The sequence below is a fragment of the Sinohyriopsis cumingii genome, chromosome 7 (genome assembly GCF_028554795.1).
Source record: "Sinohyriopsis cumingii isolate HCF-2022 chromosome 7, ASM2855479v2, whole genome shotgun sequence".
Lineage (NCBI taxonomy): Eukaryota > Metazoa > Mollusca > Bivalvia > Unionida > Unionidae > Sinohyriopsis > Sinohyriopsis cumingii.
Window position 1 is genome coordinate 40,790,041 of NC_142967.1, and position 23,233 is coordinate 40,813,273.

The 23,233-nt window shown below is 34.4% G+C and overlaps 1 protein-coding gene across 1 annotated transcript in view; it reads left to right on the forward strand.

Annotated features, from left to right (window-relative positions):
- Positions 1 to 1,123: 1,123 nt before the first annotated feature.
- LOC149795087 (protein RRP5 homolog) overlaps positions 1,124 to 23,233 on the forward strand; it is a 135,652-nt gene continuing 113,542 nt past the window's right edge. The window contains exons 1-7 of the mRNA XM_089964797.1: positions 1,124 to 1,321; positions 8,368 to 8,469; positions 9,146 to 9,277; positions 10,661 to 10,834; positions 13,557 to 13,724; positions 17,275 to 17,398; positions 19,260 to 19,390. Of these exons, the coding sequence (XP_089820923.1) occupies positions 8,383 to 8,469; positions 9,146 to 9,277; positions 10,661 to 10,834; positions 13,557 to 13,724; positions 17,275 to 17,398; positions 19,260 to 19,390 (816 nt within the window). The 5' untranslated portion in view covers positions 1,124 to 1,321; positions 8,368 to 8,382. The remainder of the gene's footprint in view (positions 1,322 to 8,367; positions 8,470 to 9,145; positions 9,278 to 10,660; positions 10,835 to 13,556; positions 13,725 to 17,274; positions 17,399 to 19,259; positions 19,391 to 23,233) is intronic.

Here is a 23,233-nt window from a genome sequence, read left to right on the forward strand (position 1 = left end):
TAGTAGTTTCCTTGATATGAATATTTGTAGAGATAGTGTTATCAATATTTTATATCACATTTACATCTAAAAATGAAACATGCGTACTAGATGCAGTATAAGTCAATTTAATTGTCGGATGAAAATGATTTAGGCGATCAATAATTTTTTTCAGTTCTTCAATTAACTGCTTCCAGGCATAAATATGTCATCGAAAAATCTGAACCAAAGAGATGGATTAAACTTTTCGTTTTGAAGAAAACCCTTTCCAAATTTACCCAAATATCTTCACAAGATAGTGTGCTATTGTTAGGATTGTTATCAAGAAAATATTTACACGCTTTAATACCAACTGCATGCTGAAAGTTGGTATATAGTGATGTTACGTCTAATAATACCAGGATTGAAATTAACAGATAGCTGTGGAATAGTCTTCAACTTTTTAATCAAATTTGTTGTATATTTAATGTATGATTTAATTATGAGTTTTGGGTAATATGTAGAATTGAGGTGTACGCATGTTAAGAGGGAAAGTATCAAATTCCTAAAATACGGAATTATTTTTTTAGCCATCTCATTAATGCATGTTTAAATTTTTTATTTAATTTCTATTGACGGATCTTCGACAATATGTTTGTAGTAGTTTTCATCATTTAATTGACGTTCAACTTCTTTAGCATAATCTTCTTGATTCTTAATAATAATAGTGTTTGACTTATACTCCTTTTTAATCACTATACTGTCGTCATTCATTAGATTATATAAAGACTTCATTTCGTCTTAAACATATTACTGTGTTATTACTTTGTATGATTACCATTTCGTCTTAAACATATTACTGTGTTATTACTTTGTATGATTACCAGTTAATATCTCTTTTGCGAACGCGTATAAATAAAAATATAAATATGAATCACGTGAAAGATGTTTTAATTCTGTTATAGAAAAGGTTATCTGGGTTGTGGGGCGACTTCTCCAGACAAAGTGGGCGACTTCTCCAACCACTCTGGGGCGACTTCTCCAGATGCGTTGGGGCGAGTTCTCCTAGGGCGAGTTCTCCGTGGGGCGAGTTCTCTGCATACCGAGGTGTTTTAGCTGCATAGTGGCCGGGAGCCATGCAATGAATGCTTGCAGAGAAGAAACAATCGTCTGGATGACCACGATTAATCATGGCGTCCTCCTGTTAAAACGTGGTGGAGTACTTTAGAGATTCTTCGACCTATAGAAACTGCATCTTAACGAATTTCCCAAATCTCAGATAGGAAGGAATTCAATCCAGTCTTTCATTCTGTGGTTACAAAAGGATCCTTGTTCAGGGAGAAGCTAGAGTCAAATCATAGGGGTAAGATATTGTTGATGTTGGTCATATGAAATCACAGGTGCTCGACGCGAGCTTGACGTTGAGAAAGAAAAAAAACCCCAACCTATAATCTAAAGGAAAAAATCATTCAGAGTGACAAAAATAACTTAGATTTCCCCCATGACCCGTTCTGACATTGGACCCTCTCTATCATAATATATGAGAGAAGGTACGGAACTTCCAAGTACTTCGTTCCACCCCCTAGTCCTACATGTAAGACATAGCACATTTTGATTTTGTTGAGGTGCTATGTCTTACTATCCAAATAACGGCCTTGTATAGTGTGTTCCGACGTCGTTGACATCGGAATGAGTAATCAGAGTTTCAGGAACATCTCACACATTTGGCAGCATATATCGACATTTTTCCACTAATTTATGTGTAATTAATATACTTACTGTGCTGTCTTTATCCTGGTGGAATGAAAATATGACACTAGCAAATGGATGCATTTTCACGTTCCATTGACATACATTTGAATTTGTTGCAATGCGACGGTAGTCGCGGTATGCTGAAGTAAGATCAAGTAGGTTGATGTTTGGGATACGTTTCTTGAACAAAACGAAACGTTGCTTACAGTTCCAATATGCATAATATATTTTTTATTCGTTTCATTAAAAAATAATGTTTCAACTTTTTCCGATTTCGGCATTCTCGGCTTTCATCGCTTTCCAGCCAACCGAAAAGTAGGCCAAAGAAACTTGAAACCGGGTCCATTTCTTTTGTGAGAATTTGAATTTATTAGAGAAAAGGCATCATAGTAAGTAAAGTCTGACTAAAACAATATAACTTTACTTTGTAGAAAGGCGTCATTATTTTAGTTGTCAGTTGTGTAAAATGTTCCTGAAAATTTTACTTTCGTAACGATGTTAGTCGACATCAAAAACACACTACACAGCGCCATTAGTTAGGCTGTAAGACCCTGACGCCCACAACATAAATATCAGCGTCGGGTCTTACAGGTAGGACTATTCCATCCCCATGACCCTTGATTTCCTATTTCCGTCTTTAAAGGCACACATCCACACTATATGGCTTGTTTAACTCCTGAGATATTTTTCTATCCCTCAAGCCATCATTAACTTTTCTACGTTGTAACAAACTGAAGTTACGGGCTCCGAAACCTTGCATTTTCGCGAAGTTTTACTGCTGAGACAAGTCCGTGCTCCTCTGGTAATAAGTATAACCTTTTGAGCCAATCATATTTTGGTGTTGACGTGTGTGCCGCATAGTTTGCCTATTTTGAAAATAGAGATGCATGTATACGATGTATGTGCAGTGAAGAAGACAGTGTCTAATTCTTGCATGGAACAGGATTCCTAAAGTTGAATCAAGTTAATGGTAAGTAAAAACTTACTTCTGCATCGACCACTGTTCTGTAATTCAAGAAGGATGCATGGTAGAGTCGCAAACATGGTACATGTAGCTCTCTTCACCGGTTTTCACATGTGCATGCACTTGTCCAGAAGACAAAATTCGCGAAAATGTCAGAATGGGTCATGGGGGTAATTTAAGGTAGTTTTTTCACTCTGTATGATTTTCTTTTCCTTCAGATTATTTTTGCTTCTCAACATCAAGCTCGCTTCGAGCACCTGTGCATGAAATTGGTCTATAGTACAATACGCATTAACTCATTTTAAATTAAGTACAAATTGTTCTTTTAAAATTTAACAGTAATTTTCTCTAACCAAAGTATTCAGTCCTGATTATTAAATGATCTGCACCTTAACTATCACCAAGAAACTTCCATACGAAAATTATCTATCGCTTAGTTCTACAATATAAGACATAGCACATGTTGGTTTTGTCTTAGTGCTATGTCTTACTATCCAAATAATGGCCTTGTATAGTGTTGACATCGGAACGAGTAGTCAAAGTTTCAGGAATATCTCACACATTTGGCAGCATATATCAACACTCTTCCACTAATTTATGTGTAATTAATATACTTACTGTGCTGTCTTTATCCAGGAATAAATGAAAATATGACACTATAGTCTGACAATACATCCCCATTTGTTTGTACCCCCTACCGATTTCAATAATGAAAACATTTAATGTGATACAATGTGCACAGAACTAAGTCAATTGAATGACTGGTTTATAATTTCTAACCTGAATATGGACAGAATGGCTCAAATACTGGCATCCCCTGCACCTTTCATGCTTAATGGACTTTCCATACTAACACTGTGCACTGTGTACACTATGGGCTACTTTATTTCCATCAGACAACATAATGACGTTCATCCTATTTGGTAACTGCTGGATAATTCTGTAAATTACCATAACGTTGAGAGTTTGGAATTATATCCTTTTGCACACATGAACATGGAAATTAAACCACTTGTTAAATTCATGTGATATGCAAATTTGTTGTTGTCATTCTTTTCCTTTGCTTGATTCGACACTGTCCATATCAGAAGCAGATGACATAAGAATGTACATCTGTGATCATGCACACACCACTTTGCTGGAAATGGACTTGTCCAGCAACTGGAAATGGATCTCATGCATGTCCATCTATTATATTGAAAACTTTTGTTAAGCGTGAAACCATGCAGATGATCATGATGTTAGGGACACTCTACTCACTGTCAGGTTAGAAATTGTAAATCAGTGAATGGACTAAATTCCTTGCACTTTGTATCACATTAAATGTTTCCATTATTGAAATCGATAGGGGGGTACAAACAAACGGGCATGTATAGTCAGACTATAACAAATGGACGCATTTTCATGTTTTGTTGACATTTGAATTTGCATCTGCAGGAAGTACAGTGTGATAGATTTTGTTGGTATTCATCCTCATTCCCATGCCTGGATTTGTTCTAGATGAGATTTTCTTTGCACGAGGAAATTGCATTTTCTGTTTTGAAGATAACATAGTGTTTTCCAAATTTAAGTGAGACATGAAATTGGCAATAAGATGTTCTCAAAGAGAGTTAAATGGATCCACCATTAGATGGCCTAAAAATGTTGAATAAAACTCACTGACAATCAATATATAGTCTGTTTGAAGGTATTTTTGTCATCTTGTCATCAGTAAGAATTGCATATAAATATATGATAACTATATATCTATTATCTGCAAACTGGAAATACAACCAGTATGTCAACAAAAAAAGGGTGCCATCTACCTTCCATAGATGGAAAGACCATCAAGTTCATATGTGTATTGATATGTGTCATATCATAGGCTCTGCATTGTGAATCATATCAATATGTGGCACAGGTGTATCATTTTTTCCCTAATGGTCAGAGTCAATTGTGTGTCAGAAATTTGGAATTCATTGCCACTGTGCAGTGTCAGCATCGGGTACTACTTACTAACGGGTCTAGCAAACTTAAATGACCTTGTATCAAGCCATCTTATATTTTTGACATGTTCAACCATTTCGATGCAGGAGGTTGTGTGTTGAACCCTGGCTTGAGTCATACCAAAGACGTACCACATTGCATGTAGTCTCTTTATGCTACAAAGCAGAACAAGGCAGTTATTTTCATGCTCCCCCCTTCCAAAAAATGAAATGGTCATTCTTTACAAAGACTGACTTAAGTGGATGTTTACAGAAACTGAGACAATGACCATTGTCAACTCAGTTGCAAAATATTATCGTATCATCAAAAGATGATGTCAAATTCAGCTTGGGAAAGGTGTGTTTTTAGCATACAAAGCCATCAGACTTAGCATATTGTAACAGTCCCAGTTACGGTCTTGCCATTAATGACACAAGTTTGATCACTGATAGTAATTAATCTGAGCCCAGTAATTGCTGAGATTAATTATAATGTGGAAAATTGTCAAATCTCTGATGTTCGGAAATTTTATTACTGATAGATTAAGGGCATTCTGCATGTATTTATTGTCTCCAGATGTATCATATTATTTCTTAAATTTTTCATATAAAAACAAAACCGATTATTATCATAGAAAAAGCAGTAAATCATATCATCAGGATGTGTGAATATTCTTATGTAATATTGATCTGTTTCTTATAATTAGTTTCATGCAGCTACTAAAGAATGCAGTTTCCTGTTTGTGACTGTTTATTGGGGCCTTTGGTTATTGAGTTAAAGAAGAAAAAACATTGAAGCTTTCTTTTAATGTTTGACATGTATATTGCATTACAATTTCTGTTGCTTTGCTATAGTGGATAAAGTGTGTGACTCAGACACTGACAAATTTGACTTTAGAGCACAAGGCCATGAGTTTGCACCCCTGGCAGGAAAATTTCTTTCTTCATGATGCTTCTTTGTCTTGCATGGTATTATTTTTCTTACCACTTGTGAACTTTTCTAGATCATAGTTTCTGTAAGTGTAGGTATGTAATCAGTCATTTTTAATACATGTATTGTAATTCTGAAGATCACCTGAAAATGTTGACATGTCAGGCATCTAAAAAATGTTTTGTTGGTTAACATTAATACACATTTTAATTTCAAAACTCACATTGGTGAAAAATTTCAAACCATAAGCAGAATCATGAAAAACATTGCAGCAAAATCTTTTTTTGAGTTTGTGTGATTGATAATTCAGCTAATTCAAGAATGCTTGGCAATCAGGGAATGTGTATACTGCTACTGAGGCATGTACAAAAAGAGTAATAATTCATATGTGTTTTTAAGTGCAACTGATTACTATAACTTGTGCAGTTAGTGATATGGATTCCATATTTTATGGGAGAGAGAGGAACTTTACTAACAGCAATGTATAATCCAGAAGCGGTTCATATTATTTTTCTCTAATATGCATATTATGCAAGAGGAAAACAAACAGAACATAAAAAGTGAAACTTTCATTTCAGTTTTCTTGGTGATATAAATATGGAGACATGTATATAAATGATGTACAACATTTACATACAACAAATGGGTATATGTTTATTTCAGTTCAAGCAAGTTTTGAGAATTTGTATAAATGAGTTACTTATAATTTCTGTTGGTGAACTGTAAAAGGCAAGAATTCATTTTGATACCTGGTAGTTCTAGATGAAAGGTGGAGAATGATCAACCTATGCTGGTATTATTTTTAAATTACATTTTTGTAAGTAGTTCGCAACAAAACCATTGTCCGTTTGAACTAACTTGTCTTTTTGATGCAATGAATGGAAGACAGTAAAAAGGTAATGCAGAAATTTGATTATCGCTGTATTGATAAAGATGTTTTTCTTTCTATTACCAATTTTTTGTTCACCGGAGTAGAACATTGAAGAACTGCTGTTGTGCTTTTAGGTTTTAAGCTTGTACTCAGAATTAACAAATAAATAGCAAAGAACACAAACCATGTTGATCGCTTCTCTTCTGATATGTTAATAGCTTTAGTGTGCATATTTATCTTTAAAAGTGTACGTGCCCACCCACGTATATCTACAAGTACATTTGGTGATCATTTGTGATTTAAAAAATGCTACTTTGATAATTACAGTTTCAATTAAAATAAGCATTAGATAATGATACTCATATATCACCAATCAAATGGAACTTTTGGCTATTTTTTGGGGTGTCTTTTGTTGGCATTAAAAATCATTTTAATCATAAAATGAAAACAGATTTTGCAGACTCACTTTTCCCAGTCAGCATGCTTTTCTGCACTTGCTTAAAATATCTTTATTGATACTTTAATGCCCTTGTGTAAATCACACGTACTTAAAATAGCAGTTATTATTTTGGCATATGAATGATTGGACAATATAACTGCATCAGTCTTTCAGCACTTCAAAGCAGACTGTATTCCTGATGTTATAGTTCATTCCCATTTTCACACAGACTACAGAATGTATTCTGCATAGACTGCAATAATTTCTTTATGTTAATTGGTTGCAAATAGAATTGTCAGAGGCCCACTTTTGAAACAATGCATTTTCTACTTTCTCTGTAATAAAACATTTTTATATGTAGATTTTGCAGCCTGGCAAAAAAAATAACTGATGGTCACTTGGTCTAGATGTAGGTTTTCATTAAATGTTTAAATTACCTGCTTTATTCAAAAAAAAGGGCTTTTTTTGGTCACCTGACATTGATAACATATTATCAACTTTATTTTAAAATTATTTATCACTAAGTTAGGTTAGGACCATGTGCATTTGCTTGCAGCAGGCTTTAATTGGTTAAAGTTATATCAGGAGGAAAATTCGTTTAGCATTTTGATGCCCTTGGATGTTAAAAGATCCTGTAAAAGATTGTGATCATGGCTTGAAACTTGAATCACCTACATTTGCCTTCAAAGAAGCTTACCAAATTTAATTTGTCTATGTTGAGTGTTTTATATTTTATAGTACTATAAATGTTTTCATCCACACGAAAAATAAGTCCCAAAATGTTGAAAATTTATAAAAATATGAACAATTACAGTATTAGCCATGTATACTGTATGCAAGAAAGCATTGATATTAGATAAATATAATAAGCTTCGTGGGACAGATGGACCACATCAGGATGTCAGTCTGAAAGCATTTGCAACATAAAGGATAGGCGCTGTTGACTTTATAATTTATTTAATTTGTATCTAAACCACATGGTAGATTTGATGCTAGACTTGAATTTTTTAAAAACTGATTTGCCTCTGTCTTCTGTTTTGATTAATGCCTGGTTCCACATTGGTCTTCATTGTTATCTGCTGGAGGAGTTGATGAAATCAGCTTCACTTAGCATAGCATAGCATTCTGGTAAGGGGAAGTTACTTCTTACATAATATATCCTGGGTTTTTAAAATTCACATTTTCTCATGTATAGACTTAATGCTTAAATAAAAATGTTATAAAAATAAAAAATAATTCTGACAACTTTATAGTAGCCTATAAATTGGTTGTATATGCTAAATATTAATGATAATTTCGCTTTTGCAAAATAAGTTATGAAAAATTGTTTTTTGAACTTAATCATTTGCAATTGCAGCTAATATGAAATCATCCAAATGAAGGTTTTTCTTTCAGTCTTGAATATTTGTATAACCAAATATCATTTATGCAAACATTGTTGGTGCTTCATGCAAATTAACGAGGTTTGTGTTCACATTTTTATTACAGGTGTGAATCAATTTAATGATGGAGGAAACATTTCCTAGAGGTGGATCAGTGAAGAAATCCACATCTCAGCATCAGAATGCGGATGAAGATGATTTATTTAAAGTATGCATATATCCACATTCCTATTTTCTACAAAGATTTACATGGTTTTATTAAGTATAGATACAGATGATGTAATTTGGAAGTTTATAACAGAAAATGATTTTATTTCTTATATGTTTACTAAATTGAAAATGTTTACCATGAAATTCCTTACCTGTGAATTTTTTTCTCTGGTTAATATTTCTTAGCATACAGATTCCTTAATTTTTCATTTAGTAAGTATCTAGTTGTTCATTATCACTTTAACGAAATGTCTATGTATACCTAATTGTTGCATTAAAAAATCTGTTTGGTGTACTGTGTCCAACATTTCGTCTGTGTAAATATCTCTTTAAAGATCAGTTGGTACACTTTGACAGACCAGCATGGTCAAACCTAATATCATATGGTCAGACCTACAGTAAAAGTCGTATAAGTCATGTTTAAAATTTAATCCTAATGTTGTTTGACCAAAGCCTGATTGTTGAATGATCTGCATCTTGACTGTCATCATCAAATTTCCAAATGAAAATTATTGATTGCTACAGACTTTTACATGGATGCATGTTTTACAAAGACGGAATTCTAGTGTAAGAAGGAACTGTCGCTGTGCTCCAGACATTCACAGATTAATTTATGATCACCATAATCTGTTTTCTTGAAAGTTGTTATTTGTTGTTGTTTTTTTGCTTTCCAGGTTACTGGTGAACCTGCAGATAAAGGAAAGAAAAGGAAGTTAAAACTGGTGGAAAAGAAGAAAGTGAAGAAACAGAAAGTACATGCTCCAGATTTCTTACAAGGCCATGAAATTGAACCATTGTCATTCAAGGTAATGAAGAGAAAAGCCATAATAACAGCAACAACATGTGCACCTATTCAGACCAATGGGAATAATTATTAATATGGGTTTTAGAAATTTGCCTTCATGGACAAGTAGATTACTGACAGTTTATACATCCACCATAAGACAAAGCTTATTATGTTATGGTCCATACATCAATGCATTTTATTTCCGTACATCTCATGTCTCAACCATCTGCTGTTACCAAGCTTTGTAAATGTTGGGATTTTGGGGAAGGAGGAGGCCAAATGATTTTGGGTCAAAAAGTCCAGTGTTGGACTTACAGTGACTGAAAGAAGAAAAATGGTTTTCACACAGTAAAACTAGTTCTACATTGTAGACCTGCACCAATCTTGATGGTGACCTAGAATGACATTTTGAATTTCATGCTGTACACAAAAATATAATCTCAGTTTTGGCAAGACATCATTTAGACAAACTAACATTATCTGTAACCTCTGTATGTCCAGGAAATATTTAGTGTTGTGGTCCCTTGAGTGCCCTTTAGAGACAGGTTTCACTGTATATTGTACTAGACCCATAGACAAAATGTGACAGCTATCTATAGTGCTGATTCTATAGTGCTGTTCTGAATAATCAGCCTGGTCTAGTATTCATCACTACTAGTGAAAATAATCAATTATTTATGATTTCTGTGGTTGATTTTGTCAGAATTTAGCCCTTTAACATCCCAGTTATTTTGAACTTGATGCTATTTTTAAAAAAAGTTTGCCTCAATTTGACAAGGCATTGTTTGGACAAACTGATTAATTATTCATGTTTAGTAGATTGAAACTCAGATTCCCATCGCTGTCTTGAGGAAATGTTACCTTACATGATGGTTCATTGGATTCAGTGTTGAGAGGCCATAGTTTTAAGTACCAGCATGGTTATTGCTGTTGACATTTTAAAAAGGCATTTAAAATGGATTGCTTCTGTTGGCTTGATGGTAAATAAACACCATGTGAATTGCAGGAACAACAAATCTTTAAGGTGTTTTCAGGATTTTTTTAATGGACCCCACATACAAGATAAATACGGTCCCATGCCCAGTGCAAAATATTTCAGGTTTTTTTAATTCAATATTTCTGCAATTTACTTTTGAAAAATTGAATTCAATATTGTGCCAGTTATTTTTCTTCCCCAAAGTGATGGGTTCTGGCTCTGTTTCTAATCACCAAAGAAAATCCCAGACTTTTTAAATATTTCCTAAGTGGTTAATGATAATGAATGGTTTTAAATAATTATTCAAGTTATGCTAAATAAAAAGATAAGTATGTTTCTAAATAGTTTTTAATTTTTTTTAGTTATAATATATCAAGTAACAAAAGTGTATTCCTCATTTACTGTTATGCCTTTTATATCTGTCAGGCCTTGCATCCAGGAATGCTTTGTCTTGGTTGCCTCAAGGAAGTTAGGCAGTACGAACTGATTGTAGGACTGCCAAATGGACTTACAGGGACTGTTGCTATAACAAATATTTCCGACACCTACACACAAGTTCTCCGGAACTATGCATCCAAAGCAGCTGCAGATGCAGAACAGGTTGGTGATTCTTCATTCAAGGGAAAAAAATGTTGAGAGATTATATTTTAAAACTGAAATATTACATTTGAAAACTGAGTATGTTCCTCATAGTTTCTAACCTCTGTTTATAGAGCAATTATTTTTTAAAACAGGATCCTCTGGAACCAAATATATAAGAAATACTAGATATAAATTTGCCATTATTTAAAAATTGTGCCTTGTTAATGTATGAGTATGCTCCTTAAAGTTCTATACCTAGTGAATAAAATTTCTTAGAAAAATTACAAGCCATTTCCCCATTTCCTGTCACCTGAATGAAACAACTAATGCACTCATAGCTCTTTAGAAACAGCAGATTCCCAAGTTTTCAAACACCATATTATTCATCTAAAAAAGGTGACAACTCCATAAATCAGTTTTGTTGTGTTTGTCCTTACCATCACACCCATAATGGAAGTCTGTTAAAACTTAAAAATATTTGGTGTAAATTTGCATGCATTTGATATTTGATTTTTGACTACTTATCCAATTACAGATCTGTGCCTTCCACACTTCATTGTAAATTCAAGCATACTTTTACTGGTTTTATTTAAGGTTGAAACTGGTAAACTGGAATTTTAATGACCACCATGTGTATGCATAGGGAGATAATCTGTAAGAGTTAACTTGCCTCTTATTTATTTTATTATATAATAATAATAATAATGAGGACTTTGTATAGTGCCTAATCTTTAGAAGCTCTAAGCACTTTACAACATTAGACAACACCTATAAGATAAAAAACATATAATGATATGATTACAAAAACAAACACCATGAAATTAGAAAACATTAAAAAACATGCTGAGAATATTTAAGGTAGGTAACATTATTAGGTCTTTAAGTTTGTTCTTGCAGTTGAAATAAGTGAGTTTTGAGGGCCCTCTTGAATGTGATCACTGTGTCTTTGTGTCTAAGTTCAGTGGGCAATTCATTCCACGTTGCTGGACCCTGGTATGCAAAAGAATGCTGTCCATAAGACTTTGTTTTCATAGTGGGAATAATGAGTATACGATTGTCAGAAGAGGAGCGTAAGTATCTTGCTGGTGTGTACACATGGGTGAGGTCGGATAGGTATGTTGGACTAGAGTCCGACAGTGAAACGTAGCACAGAGAACAAATTTTGTGTTTGATTCTGGATCGAATGGATAGCCAATGTAGGGTACAGAGCAGCGGGAAGGTGTGGTCTGATCGTGGTACTCTAAGTATGATCTGAGCAGCTGTGTTTTGAACTTTTTGAAGTTTCTGGAGTAGATATTGAGATGAACCAGACAGAACTGAGTTACAATAGTCCAGTCTTGAAAGTACTAATGAACACATGTGTTTTAGTGGCATCAACTGAAAGATATTTGCGATTTGAGCTGATGCGTCTCAGCTCAAGATATGCAGCCTTGCATATGTTCATGACATGTTGGTGCAATGTGAGAGTACTGTCCAGAGTAACACCTATATATAGACATACACACCCACACATATACACGTATACACAGTGTGATCCCGCGATTGCTCGCTCCATTATAACATGAATTCGGATATTACATGATTTTGGAGTGGCTCCCAAAATTTCGAATACATGTTTTTTTCTCTTCTTACACAAACATTTTTGTTTTCTTTCTTAAAGTTCAAAAAGTAACGTGTAAAAAGTTTATTCTCGTTTTGGGGAAGAGATCATGTATGAATTCTAATACAAGATGTTCATTGCATGGCTCATGCAATTTCATATACATGCATTTTTCTTTTACACAGAAAAAGTTTTCTTTTTAAAATATGAACAGTAATGTGTAATAAGTTTATTCATTGATTAAGCTGGCTTTGCTAATACTGTAAATTGAGATTTATTTTCCTTACTGGCAACAGAATATACCATCTGCCAAGACTTTGGTCTTTTTTAAACTTGTATATTTAACCTTGGTTTGGAGTAATGAAATTCAGAGGCACCATGAAAGGAAGCAGCAAATTTAATATAACATGCACTGGAACTTATTGTTAGATAAAGAAATTCTCTATTCATATTGACAAACCATCTAAACAATGCATTGTTATATTATAATCTGCCTGTTCTGACATCTGGCCTGAGTTCTGTATATGTAAGATCTCCACTTTATTTGTTGTTTTTGACATTTCTGGTAGCAGAGATCAACCAGACAAGGTACTGTCTCCAGATGAAATACTATCGTCTGCTCCCTTAAAGTAATTAATGCATAAGAAATGGATATCTGTTTGGTTCTCCAAAGCTGTCCTCTATACTTGAATTAATGAATTTATTATATACATGTACAGTACTTAATGGATTGTGGATTATACAACACAAATGTAATTTGTCAATATAGAAGTGATTTCAGACAAGTGTATCTTCATTTAATCAAAAGCATGTATTGTTACACTCGCTTTTATTACCCCACCCCCACCATATTTAAGGTAAATGCATCATTTTCTTCAGCTAACTGACTTGGTTGGTTATAATAAAGTTTGGTCTATAAGAGTTTCTGTGGACCCCAACCACCATGTTATAGTGTGGTCACACTATAAATATGGGGGGGGGGGTGAGAGAGAGAAAGAAAAAGAGAGAGAGAGTGTTGATTTTCATCTTTCAGGGAGGGCTGGATTCAGGAAGTATTATTTTTCTAATGTTAATGTGTTTGGTTAAGTATTCTCAGAGAAGCATTATTTACAAAAAATGTCCTTTCTGGTTTAATTTCAGGAAGATGTTTATGGCCTGCATGACTTATTCAAGGTTGGAATGCTGATGCTGTGTAAAGTACTAGAGCCTGATCCAGATCAGGGAGGAAAGAAGAAGAAAACCAGATTGACCATCAATCCGAAAGATGTGCATAAAAATCTCTCTGTTAAATCCATCAGAAGTGGAATGGTATGACTTTGTGTGCTGTAGACTGGTGGAAAAGATATATATCAAGCTCGAGCTTGTAACAGAGCTTAGATAGTTTCAATATTTGTTTGTTTTGTACCAATGGTTGTTACAAACTAGATGAGTTAGATATTTAATAAAACAGTGTGGAAACAAGGTAGACCTTCCCCAATAGGCATCACTCTAAACCACAAATTTGAGGACTGATAGAAATAAAATGTTAAGCTATATGGGCTGTATATTGGTCTCTTATGTGTATGTTAGCACATTCTTATTGCTACTCCTAAACTAAAGCTTTGTTATCAAACGTTAAAGACACATTTGCCCCAAGGTTTAGTTCATTCTAAATGAAAACAGCACTGCTTGGACGTCAAAATGGGGGCATGGTAGCCATCTTGAAAATCTTGGCATTTTTACTCTTCCTGAAGGGATGTTCATACTGATGTGGAGTTTTTACCAGAGACTTTCCATGATATTTAGTTGGTCATAAATGAAAATAGTACTGCTCTCAGGTCCATTATGGTCATCATGATGGCCAGCTTCTACCACTACTCATGGCCATATTGACATGTGGATTTCACAAAAAGACTTTTTAAATCTACTTGGTCCTAAATGATACTTGTATCAGTCTAAGATCCAGTATAGCTATGATGGTGGCCATCTTGAAAATCTTGCAACTTAACTACTTTCACAACAGTATTCACATTCCTATGATCTGAAATGAGAATGGTGCCAATCTGATGTAACTGGTTCTGAATGAAAATGGTGCCCATCCTACCCCCAACATGGCGATGTCGATGCTACCTTGAAAATCTCATTACCACTACTCTTCTTGCATGAATTTTAGCATTGACATGGAGTTTCTCTGTCAGGTACATTACCCAATAAGATTAATTTGGAGAATGACTTTCTGTTTCCTCTGTAATAAAACCTTCCTATAGATATTAAGACTCTTTTGTCTGTATCTCATATGGACACAGCGAAGCAACTCTTACAGATTAACTTTCCTTATCTCGCTAGTTTGTAACCTGTAGCCTAGACTGTCAACAGGTCTTGGGGGAAAAATCCACCAGAATTTAGGCATATTATCAACCATCCAATATTGTTATCCATGGTAAATGTGACTAATGGGCAAAGGGAAATAATCTGTAAGAGTTACATGCCCTATATGATCTATAGATCAAAGGATGGTTTTCTTTATCATTTATGGGAGAGCTATTTTCAGGTGGTAGCATAATTTGTTTACCCCATGTGAATATTTTTTTGTTCTTTGTTAGTCTTGGGAACACAAATTTGCATTGCTGATGCGTTGTTTGCATGCTGTTTCTTTGTTCTTGGGACATCTTGGGAACACAAATTTGCATTGCTGATGCGTTGTTTGCATGCTGTTTCTTTGTTCTTGGGACATCTTGGGAACACAAATTTGCATTGCTGATGCGTTGTTTGCATGCTGTTTCTTTGTTCTTGGGACATCTTGGGAACACAAATTTGCATTGCTGATGCGTTGTTTGCATGCTGTTTCTTTGTTCTTGGGACATCTTGGGAACACAAATTTGCATTGCTGATGCGTTGTTTGCATGCTGTTTCTTTGTTCTTGGGACATCTTGGGAACACAAATTTGCATTGCTGATGCGTTGTTTGCATGCTGTTTCTTTGTTCTTGGGAACATGAGTTTGTCTAATTGAACATTGAATAACTAATAATCAGAATTTATCATTTGATATTTTGTTACCACTTTGTTATTGTCCTTGTGATTTGATCTTTAACTCAGTTATTATTGTGACAAGGTGGAACATTAAATTCCCCTTCCTATACCCAAACACGTGGGCTATTGAATTTCATGTGTGTATAGGAGGGCTGAATTCTGTATATTGCAGGAAATCATTCCTAGCGTTAATTAGATTGGTTAGTTATTTTATTTTCTATAAAGCACTTCAAACATTTAATTGGTTCTGAAGGAAAATGGTGCAGATCTGGCTACTAACATATCCATCCTTTTGTGAAGGAATTTTGAATCAAGTCAGAAATTTTTAATTGCAGTTTTTTTACTTCATTGTACTTTGAATTTCGATCAGACTTTCTTTTTAGCTGCACTTATTTAACAAGTTGATAGGTAGCACACTGACATTGACTTGAAGACTTCAGGATTTACAGTAGTATTAGCTTATGATAATACTACCAGATATGAATGGATTATCTGAAGAATACCTCAAATGAAACAACTTTATTTTTTCCCCAAAAAGTGTTTATTATAAATTTGACCAAACTTAGCATTGTGTGTATCATGAATAGATTTATATAAAACATTGTTTGTACATGTAGCTGATGAACGTCTTGAATAAAACAACTTTTTTTTCCCTGAAAAAGTATTTGTTATAAATCAAACCAAACTTAAAATATATCTCAGAATTGTCATTGATTTTCTCCACATCATAATAAAGTTTGAGGTCAAAGGCCATGATAAAAAATTTGTACTGCACTGTATCTACAGGTAAAATTTATCTTGTAAACATTAACTCTCACATAAAAGAAAATAGCTTTCATAGGTTGGAGTTTCTCAAAAATATATGAAGAAGGATAAAAATACAGTGACATTGAAATTAAACTTAGATTCCTGGTTGTTTTTGTTCTTGTTATGTGTTTCAATGCCATTTATCAGCAATAGATAGGCTATACATGGTGGGCCAGTATAACTGATGGAGGGAGAACCCGGGTAAACCCCAGTAAGAACCACCAACCCAGCTGAAGCCACTGGCATCTTTCTCCCATACCCTTATTGCTCAAGACTCAAACCAGAACAGACAAAGGAGATATGGCAGTGATCGGTAAAGTTGGGTGCATTAAACCAATTGGCCATAGATTCCATCTACTAGAGCATCATCTCTTTTCAATGAAGTCTTGTTTTGTAAAACCATGATACCTCATACCCATGAATCCATGGTTATAGATTAATCACTTGCACAGAGAATTATGAGAAAAGGTTCATTTGGATGTATTGTACTAACAAGAATTGGAAAAGAGAAAAACCGTGTTAAAATTTATGTTAAAGATCATACACGACCTTCCTACTTTAATAGATCTCATATAATTAATAATAAGTTTCAATTTTGTTCAATGCAAGCTAAAGCACTTTATATTTGGGATAGCTTCAACATGAGTTAATGCATATCAGCAGAGTTCTGCAATTAAGAGATATATGCAATATTAATAAAAAAACATAGCTATATTTATAGTTGAAATGCCAGTAGTTTTCTTCTTTCTGGTGGTAATATAGTAATTATCCTAATAACATGCATAACCTAGAATTGATAGGTTTTACAACAAGTTTGCAACCAGAATCTTTAGTAAATTTTTAGTTGCACATCATGTTACAAAGTAACAGCCTTATTGCATCCTACACGTACTCAATCTAACAAGTGTTTGGCAATGTCCAATAGGAGGAAATTATAATGTGAAGTCACTTGGGTTGTATATACAAAATTACTTTTATGGCATACAGAGTTTTGAAGATACAGTGTTTCAGTTTTAATAGTCCAATCTTTCCCTAATTCAGGCATTATTTGGGGTGATATCCAGTGTGGAGGATCATGGGTACACCATTGATATTGGAGTTAAAGGGTTGCATGCATTCTTGAAGAACAAGGATGCTGAAAGATACATTCAGATACACAATGATGGTAAGTAAATAAATATATTGTGATCTGTAAGCCTTCATAAGGCAGGAATTTTTTTTTTTTGGGGGGGGAATTTACACACACACACACACATATATATATATATATATATATATATATATATATATATATATATATATATATATATATATTCAGAGAGAGAGATATGTACATACGTACAAATTGTAGCTTGGTCTTGAAACTTGACAGATAGATAAATAGTAGATAGGTAGATAGATGTACATATATACCAATAGTATTGTGATCTGTAAGCCTTCACAAGGCAGGAATTTTTTTGTGGGGGAAAATGTATATGTGGGTCTTGAAACTCGACAGATAGATAGATATACATACATATATACCAATTGTAAGCTGGCACTTTTAGTCCAGATTTTGTATTCTTGTAATCTGCTCCCATATTCTTAAAACTCTATTAAGGATGAAATTAAGACTTGGGCTTAATATCTCAAAATCAGGTATCCCATTAGCATTTGAGCTGCATCATTGAAATTTGGAATGCTAACAGAGGAAGCTACGTAATGAAATGCACATTAAGTAATGCTAACATAACTGTTTTAGTTGTGAAGAGGACTATCATCTGCCTCAAGTCCACAATAAAATTGTACCCCACCTGTCTTCAAAAGTATTTAACTGGCACAATTTGGAACCTTGCGTGGTCAGGTGGTTCAGAGCACTAGATTTACATAAACTCACCCAGATCACTTCTGTCTATGTTGTTTTGAGTCTCTGGCTCTGCCAGCATGGGTATATAGGAAAGCTTGCCAATAGCTTACCGTAAGCTTGTGATTCTTCTTGGGGTTTTCCTCCACCAAATATGCTAGCCACCATATAATGAAAAATGGTACTAACCTCACAAAAATGAATAAACCTGGGACAGTTATCATCTAGCTGAGGATTATTTCCCCTTCAAGCCTTGCAATTTTCAAACCAAACCTTGTTTTCTAGTTTGAACAAAAAAGTCATCAACGGTGAGTGTAATACTAAAGAAATGCAATTTTTAATCAATGGAGCAGCCCAGTGTGCATGATACCAACCACTATAATGAGTAAAACTAATAAAGGGGATGAAACAATGGTGAAATACTTCTCAGATGCATATAAATGTAATGTTAGTATAAAAAAACTAGAAGTCACATTTTATACTGAGGTAGTTTCCAGACTGTTTAATAAGACCCAATCTCTGGTTTTAAATTGTGAAATTGAATAGCATGTATGAAATAGGTGGTAGACTGCTGTGTGTAGAGTGCAATGTATGTGGTAAGTATACATTAGGCTAAGATATGTTAGAGATAAAACTCATTCCTTGCTTTAAATTTCTTTTTAGCTATTTTTTTTTAAAACGATTATTGCAGGTTGAAAAGTACAAAAAATGTTCCTCTAGATCTTGTAAAAAATTACTTATATATTTCATGGAGGGTAATTTAAAAGAATCCTCAGTGTTTAGTGACCGCTCCGGTGGCCTTGTGGTTAGTGTGTCCACCTTGGACGCTTGAGGTTGTGGGTTCAATCCACAGCGGAGTTATACTGAAGACTTACAGAAATGGTACTAATAGCTGCTTGGCACTCAGCATTAAGAGGTTAGTGTTCTGACTGGTCAGCCTGGTGTCAGGATAATGTGACTGGGTTGGACATCATACTACATCGTAGCGATATGACTGAATTTTTTTAAAGCTACATTAAAAATCCAAATCACACACACACACAATGTTTATGGGTGGTAATGCCAGTTTTCACTCTTGCAGAATCCTTTGTAATGAGCCCTGGAAAGAGTTATTTGGATACATTAAAAATTGCTGTATTTATAAGTATATTATGTTTATATTTATTTTGATGGTGTTTTGCAGGTTATCCCCTAAAGGCTGGCCAGTATGTGAGATGTCGGACTCTTGGAGAAGACAACCGGATGGACATCTTGTCAGGAGAAGGTAGAACTGTGTCTGTCACCATAAACCCAAAGAAAGTTGGCAAGGCACAGGTCAGTGTATATCAACAGATCATATTTTTAGCTTCTTACAACCTGCGAGATATATATCAGTAAAAACTTGGCTCAGAGCATCTTGGCATAAAGACATTTCCAATTTGTTTAAATTATGCCAATCCATAATCAAATATGGGTACAGTGACTCAAAAGAGAAACCTTTACACAACTACTTCTTCAAAGCTGACCCCTGAGTCATGTTCAGGACAGTTGGTGGTCAGGGTAACATACAATAAAAAGCATGGAGATTTGCAATGGTGACCCATGGAAGTGGCTCCAGTTTCTTTATATACCCCCCATCTATGCAGATATCACTATATAGGAATCCTTGTTTCTATCCATCCATCTTTTATTCTGGTGCATAATCATGTGAATGCAGCTAGTTCCACATGATTTTGTATCGATTCCCATGAAACTAAATCAGTATCATGGTAATAATAAGATGTGCATTTTTACAAAATCGTTTTGCTCCTCTAATTTTTGTAGGAGTTATTGCTCTTTGACCTTCAGCTGAATTCAGTTTATTGCAAAATTATTGTAAACACAAGTAGTCTTTCATTTTTCATTTGACAACCATGAAACTTAATATGATCATCATCAAATGAAATGTATTTTGACACAACTTTTTGTTCCTCTCCTTTTTTTAATGAGTTATTGCCCTTTTTAACTTTAGGTGGAAATGAACTGTATTACAGAATTTTTGGAGTGCAACTTTCACATTTGCTTTGTTAAATATGTTAACCTGTTCACATTAACATCAGGAAACAATCACTGCCATCTTAATCCACTCCTTCTTCAAAGACACAAATCTTGTCTATACATATATATATATATATATATATATATATATATATATATATATATATATATATCAGGGATCATCCTGGGCTTCGCCAATGTCGCAAATTGCGATTTTTTTTTTCCTTATTGGCGACAAAAATATCCCATCTGGCGATTTTTTTGGCGACAGACTTTTTGGTTATTTAATTTGTACATACAATTTTGGATATGGACTGGATAAATTAAAAGGGAGAATGAAAGGAAGCCACAAACTTGACTAAGCAATGCATTGGAATCAATCTGTTACACAAACGATCCTTTGTTCGTATTGACAACTCCATCTTTACAGTGCATTGTTACATCATAATCTGCTTATGCTGACATCTGGGCTGAGTACTGTATGCTGTGATACAGTCCATCGTGCTACCGAACTATACCTATAACTGACTGACTTCTGAAGACGTGTAGAACAGATACAATTAATTGAATGGCTAATCCTTTTGTTGTTTTTTTTTTTTACATATACCAATACAATAGTTTTGCTGAACCTTCACAGAAAACTGATAACCTTTGAAGTACCGACTACTGTGTATAAATACAAAGCAAATGGAAAAAATCTCAATCACAATTATATCTGTCGCCAGTGCAGCATTTTACTCATTGATCTTTTTCTTTTGCCATCAATCCCATGTTACGGCTGCAGAGACTTAAACTCCGCAGCAAGAAATAGCAAAAAAAAAAAAGTTTTGCATAATTAAAAATAATTATTTCTCAAAATACAGGAGTGAAAGAATCCCTAAATTGGGTGTGAATTTATGCTTATATATACAGTCCAATATTGCCAGGTGTTGACTCGTGTAAGTTTCATTCGTGGGAATGGAGATCCTATTTTGCTTGTCAAGAAAATTTATACAGCATTCAGTGATCATTCTTGGGATTTAGGAAGCAATTCACTACAAGCTTTGTGAAGCTAGCCATAAAAGGGGGTGGGGGGGAGCTGCTGAGAGACTACTGGTGTCACCTGTCAGCACTGTAGACTGTGAATGTGGATTCAGTAAGATGAACCTCATAAAAACCGACATCAGAAATAAACTCTGCATCTCATCTCTCGAGAATTTAATGAGAATCAGCATGTATTGATGTGAAAAATTAGACTTTGAAACTGCATTCAACAAGTGGGCAGCCCTAAAATCGCGACGAATCTTCATGTAACACTTTGTAACATTTTGTTAATGCTTGTTGTAATTAAAGTATTAACTAACCCATCTTTTGTAATTTTCATTGCCTGTTACATTAATAGACTAAATTAACACTTGGAAAAATGTACACTACTTGTTCTGGCAACACTTTTTGAAAATTGGCAACAAAATATTGAGGTTGGCGATTTTTTTGGCGACAGCTTTTTAAAAGCCGGGACCATCCCTGTATATATACACACACACATTAGTCCCCCTCTTATAAGGCCACCCCTATTGCAGCAGGGAAGTGGCCTTATAAAGAGGGTGGGCTTTCTAGAGGGAGATGACAAATACAAATAGTAAATACATGTGAAGAAAGTCACAAGTACATTTAATTCTAAAACATTTAATATTTTCATTTAAAAATCACATGCATGTTGTGAAATAAATGTAAAAGAAACTGTTTCATCATTTTCAAAAGAATGTTTTCAAAATGAATAACCATCAATATTGTTTTAAAACTGTCTTTATAATTATGTTACAAATCATATCATCTGTTGTTGGGTTTAACGCCATTTTTTAGCACACGATAGGCTATGCATGGCGGCCAGTATTAATAGTGCAGGAAGAACCTGTGAAAACCTCGGGAAAAAACACCGACCCACGAAAATCTACTGGCAAGCTTTCCACATCATATGTAACCTTGTTGGTACCAGTCTAGAAAAAATACGCAATCTTATCACAATAAAAATTCTCCTTCCTGTCATATCACCTGCATGTATCGTTTAGTCTTTTGTTCCAATCTCGAGAACTTCATTTTTATCATCAGCTGATTCTCCACTAAGGACAGAACACTTATTATTCTGTTGGACTTGAAATCTGGGCAACCATCCATTACTTGCGGTAATGTTGTCATGTCCCATTTCAACTGACAAAATGTTTGCATTTTCTTGGATCATTTGACCGGTGTGTGGAATTTTTTTAGCACGTGCAGTGCAAAACCATTCAAAAACTTTGTCATTCAAATCCGGATACAAACATCTCCTGGCTCAAACAATTTTCCTTTCTTCATCTATTCCACATCCCATTTCTGCAGAATTGTTTCCTTATCTTTCACAATATTTTTTGTCTGAGTCTTTCTGACATCACAGTTTTCTGCATGGATCCTTGACCCCCCCACTTAGGGTCAGTTGAATTACTTTCACTTTCTCTTTTATAATGAGAATTTTTCTTTTCCTCGATGACATGTTGATCTTTTTGTAGTAAGTTATTAAAGTTGCCAACTACAAGACTGATAAAACAATTTTTTATGCATTTAAACAAATTGCCGTGTGTTTTTAAAGGAATTGATCTTGTCACATGATTCGTTAGTCATAGTCTGGTACCCTATTGTTTTTATACATATCTTTACACTAAGTGAGAGAAGCCAAAATGGCTTTGTTATGTACCATTAATAACATCACGCAGATTTGACCTCGCGGCCATTAGGATTTGTAATCTTTATAATTATTGTCAGTAGTAATAGCCACTAATTATCAAAGTGAACAAGCTAAACATCTTACTAAGGGAAGCCATAAAGGCTATCAAACCATTTTCCTGCTGACTTTTGTATTGTACATCGATACTGCCGCTTCTCAGCTGTTAATACTGTTCAATAGTTTTAATCTTGACAATTATCAGAGTGACTAAACTGGACATCTCACGATAACACAGCAGTAAGGCTAATTGGATTACATGTACTTACACTTTTGTATGGATTAAAATTTGAGTCTTTCTCTGCTTTATGGATAAATGTGGCTTCTCATGAGGCATAAATGATATATTAACCTTAGTGGTACATGTACTTTAGTTGACACTTCTTTCAGTAATGAAAACCTGACAT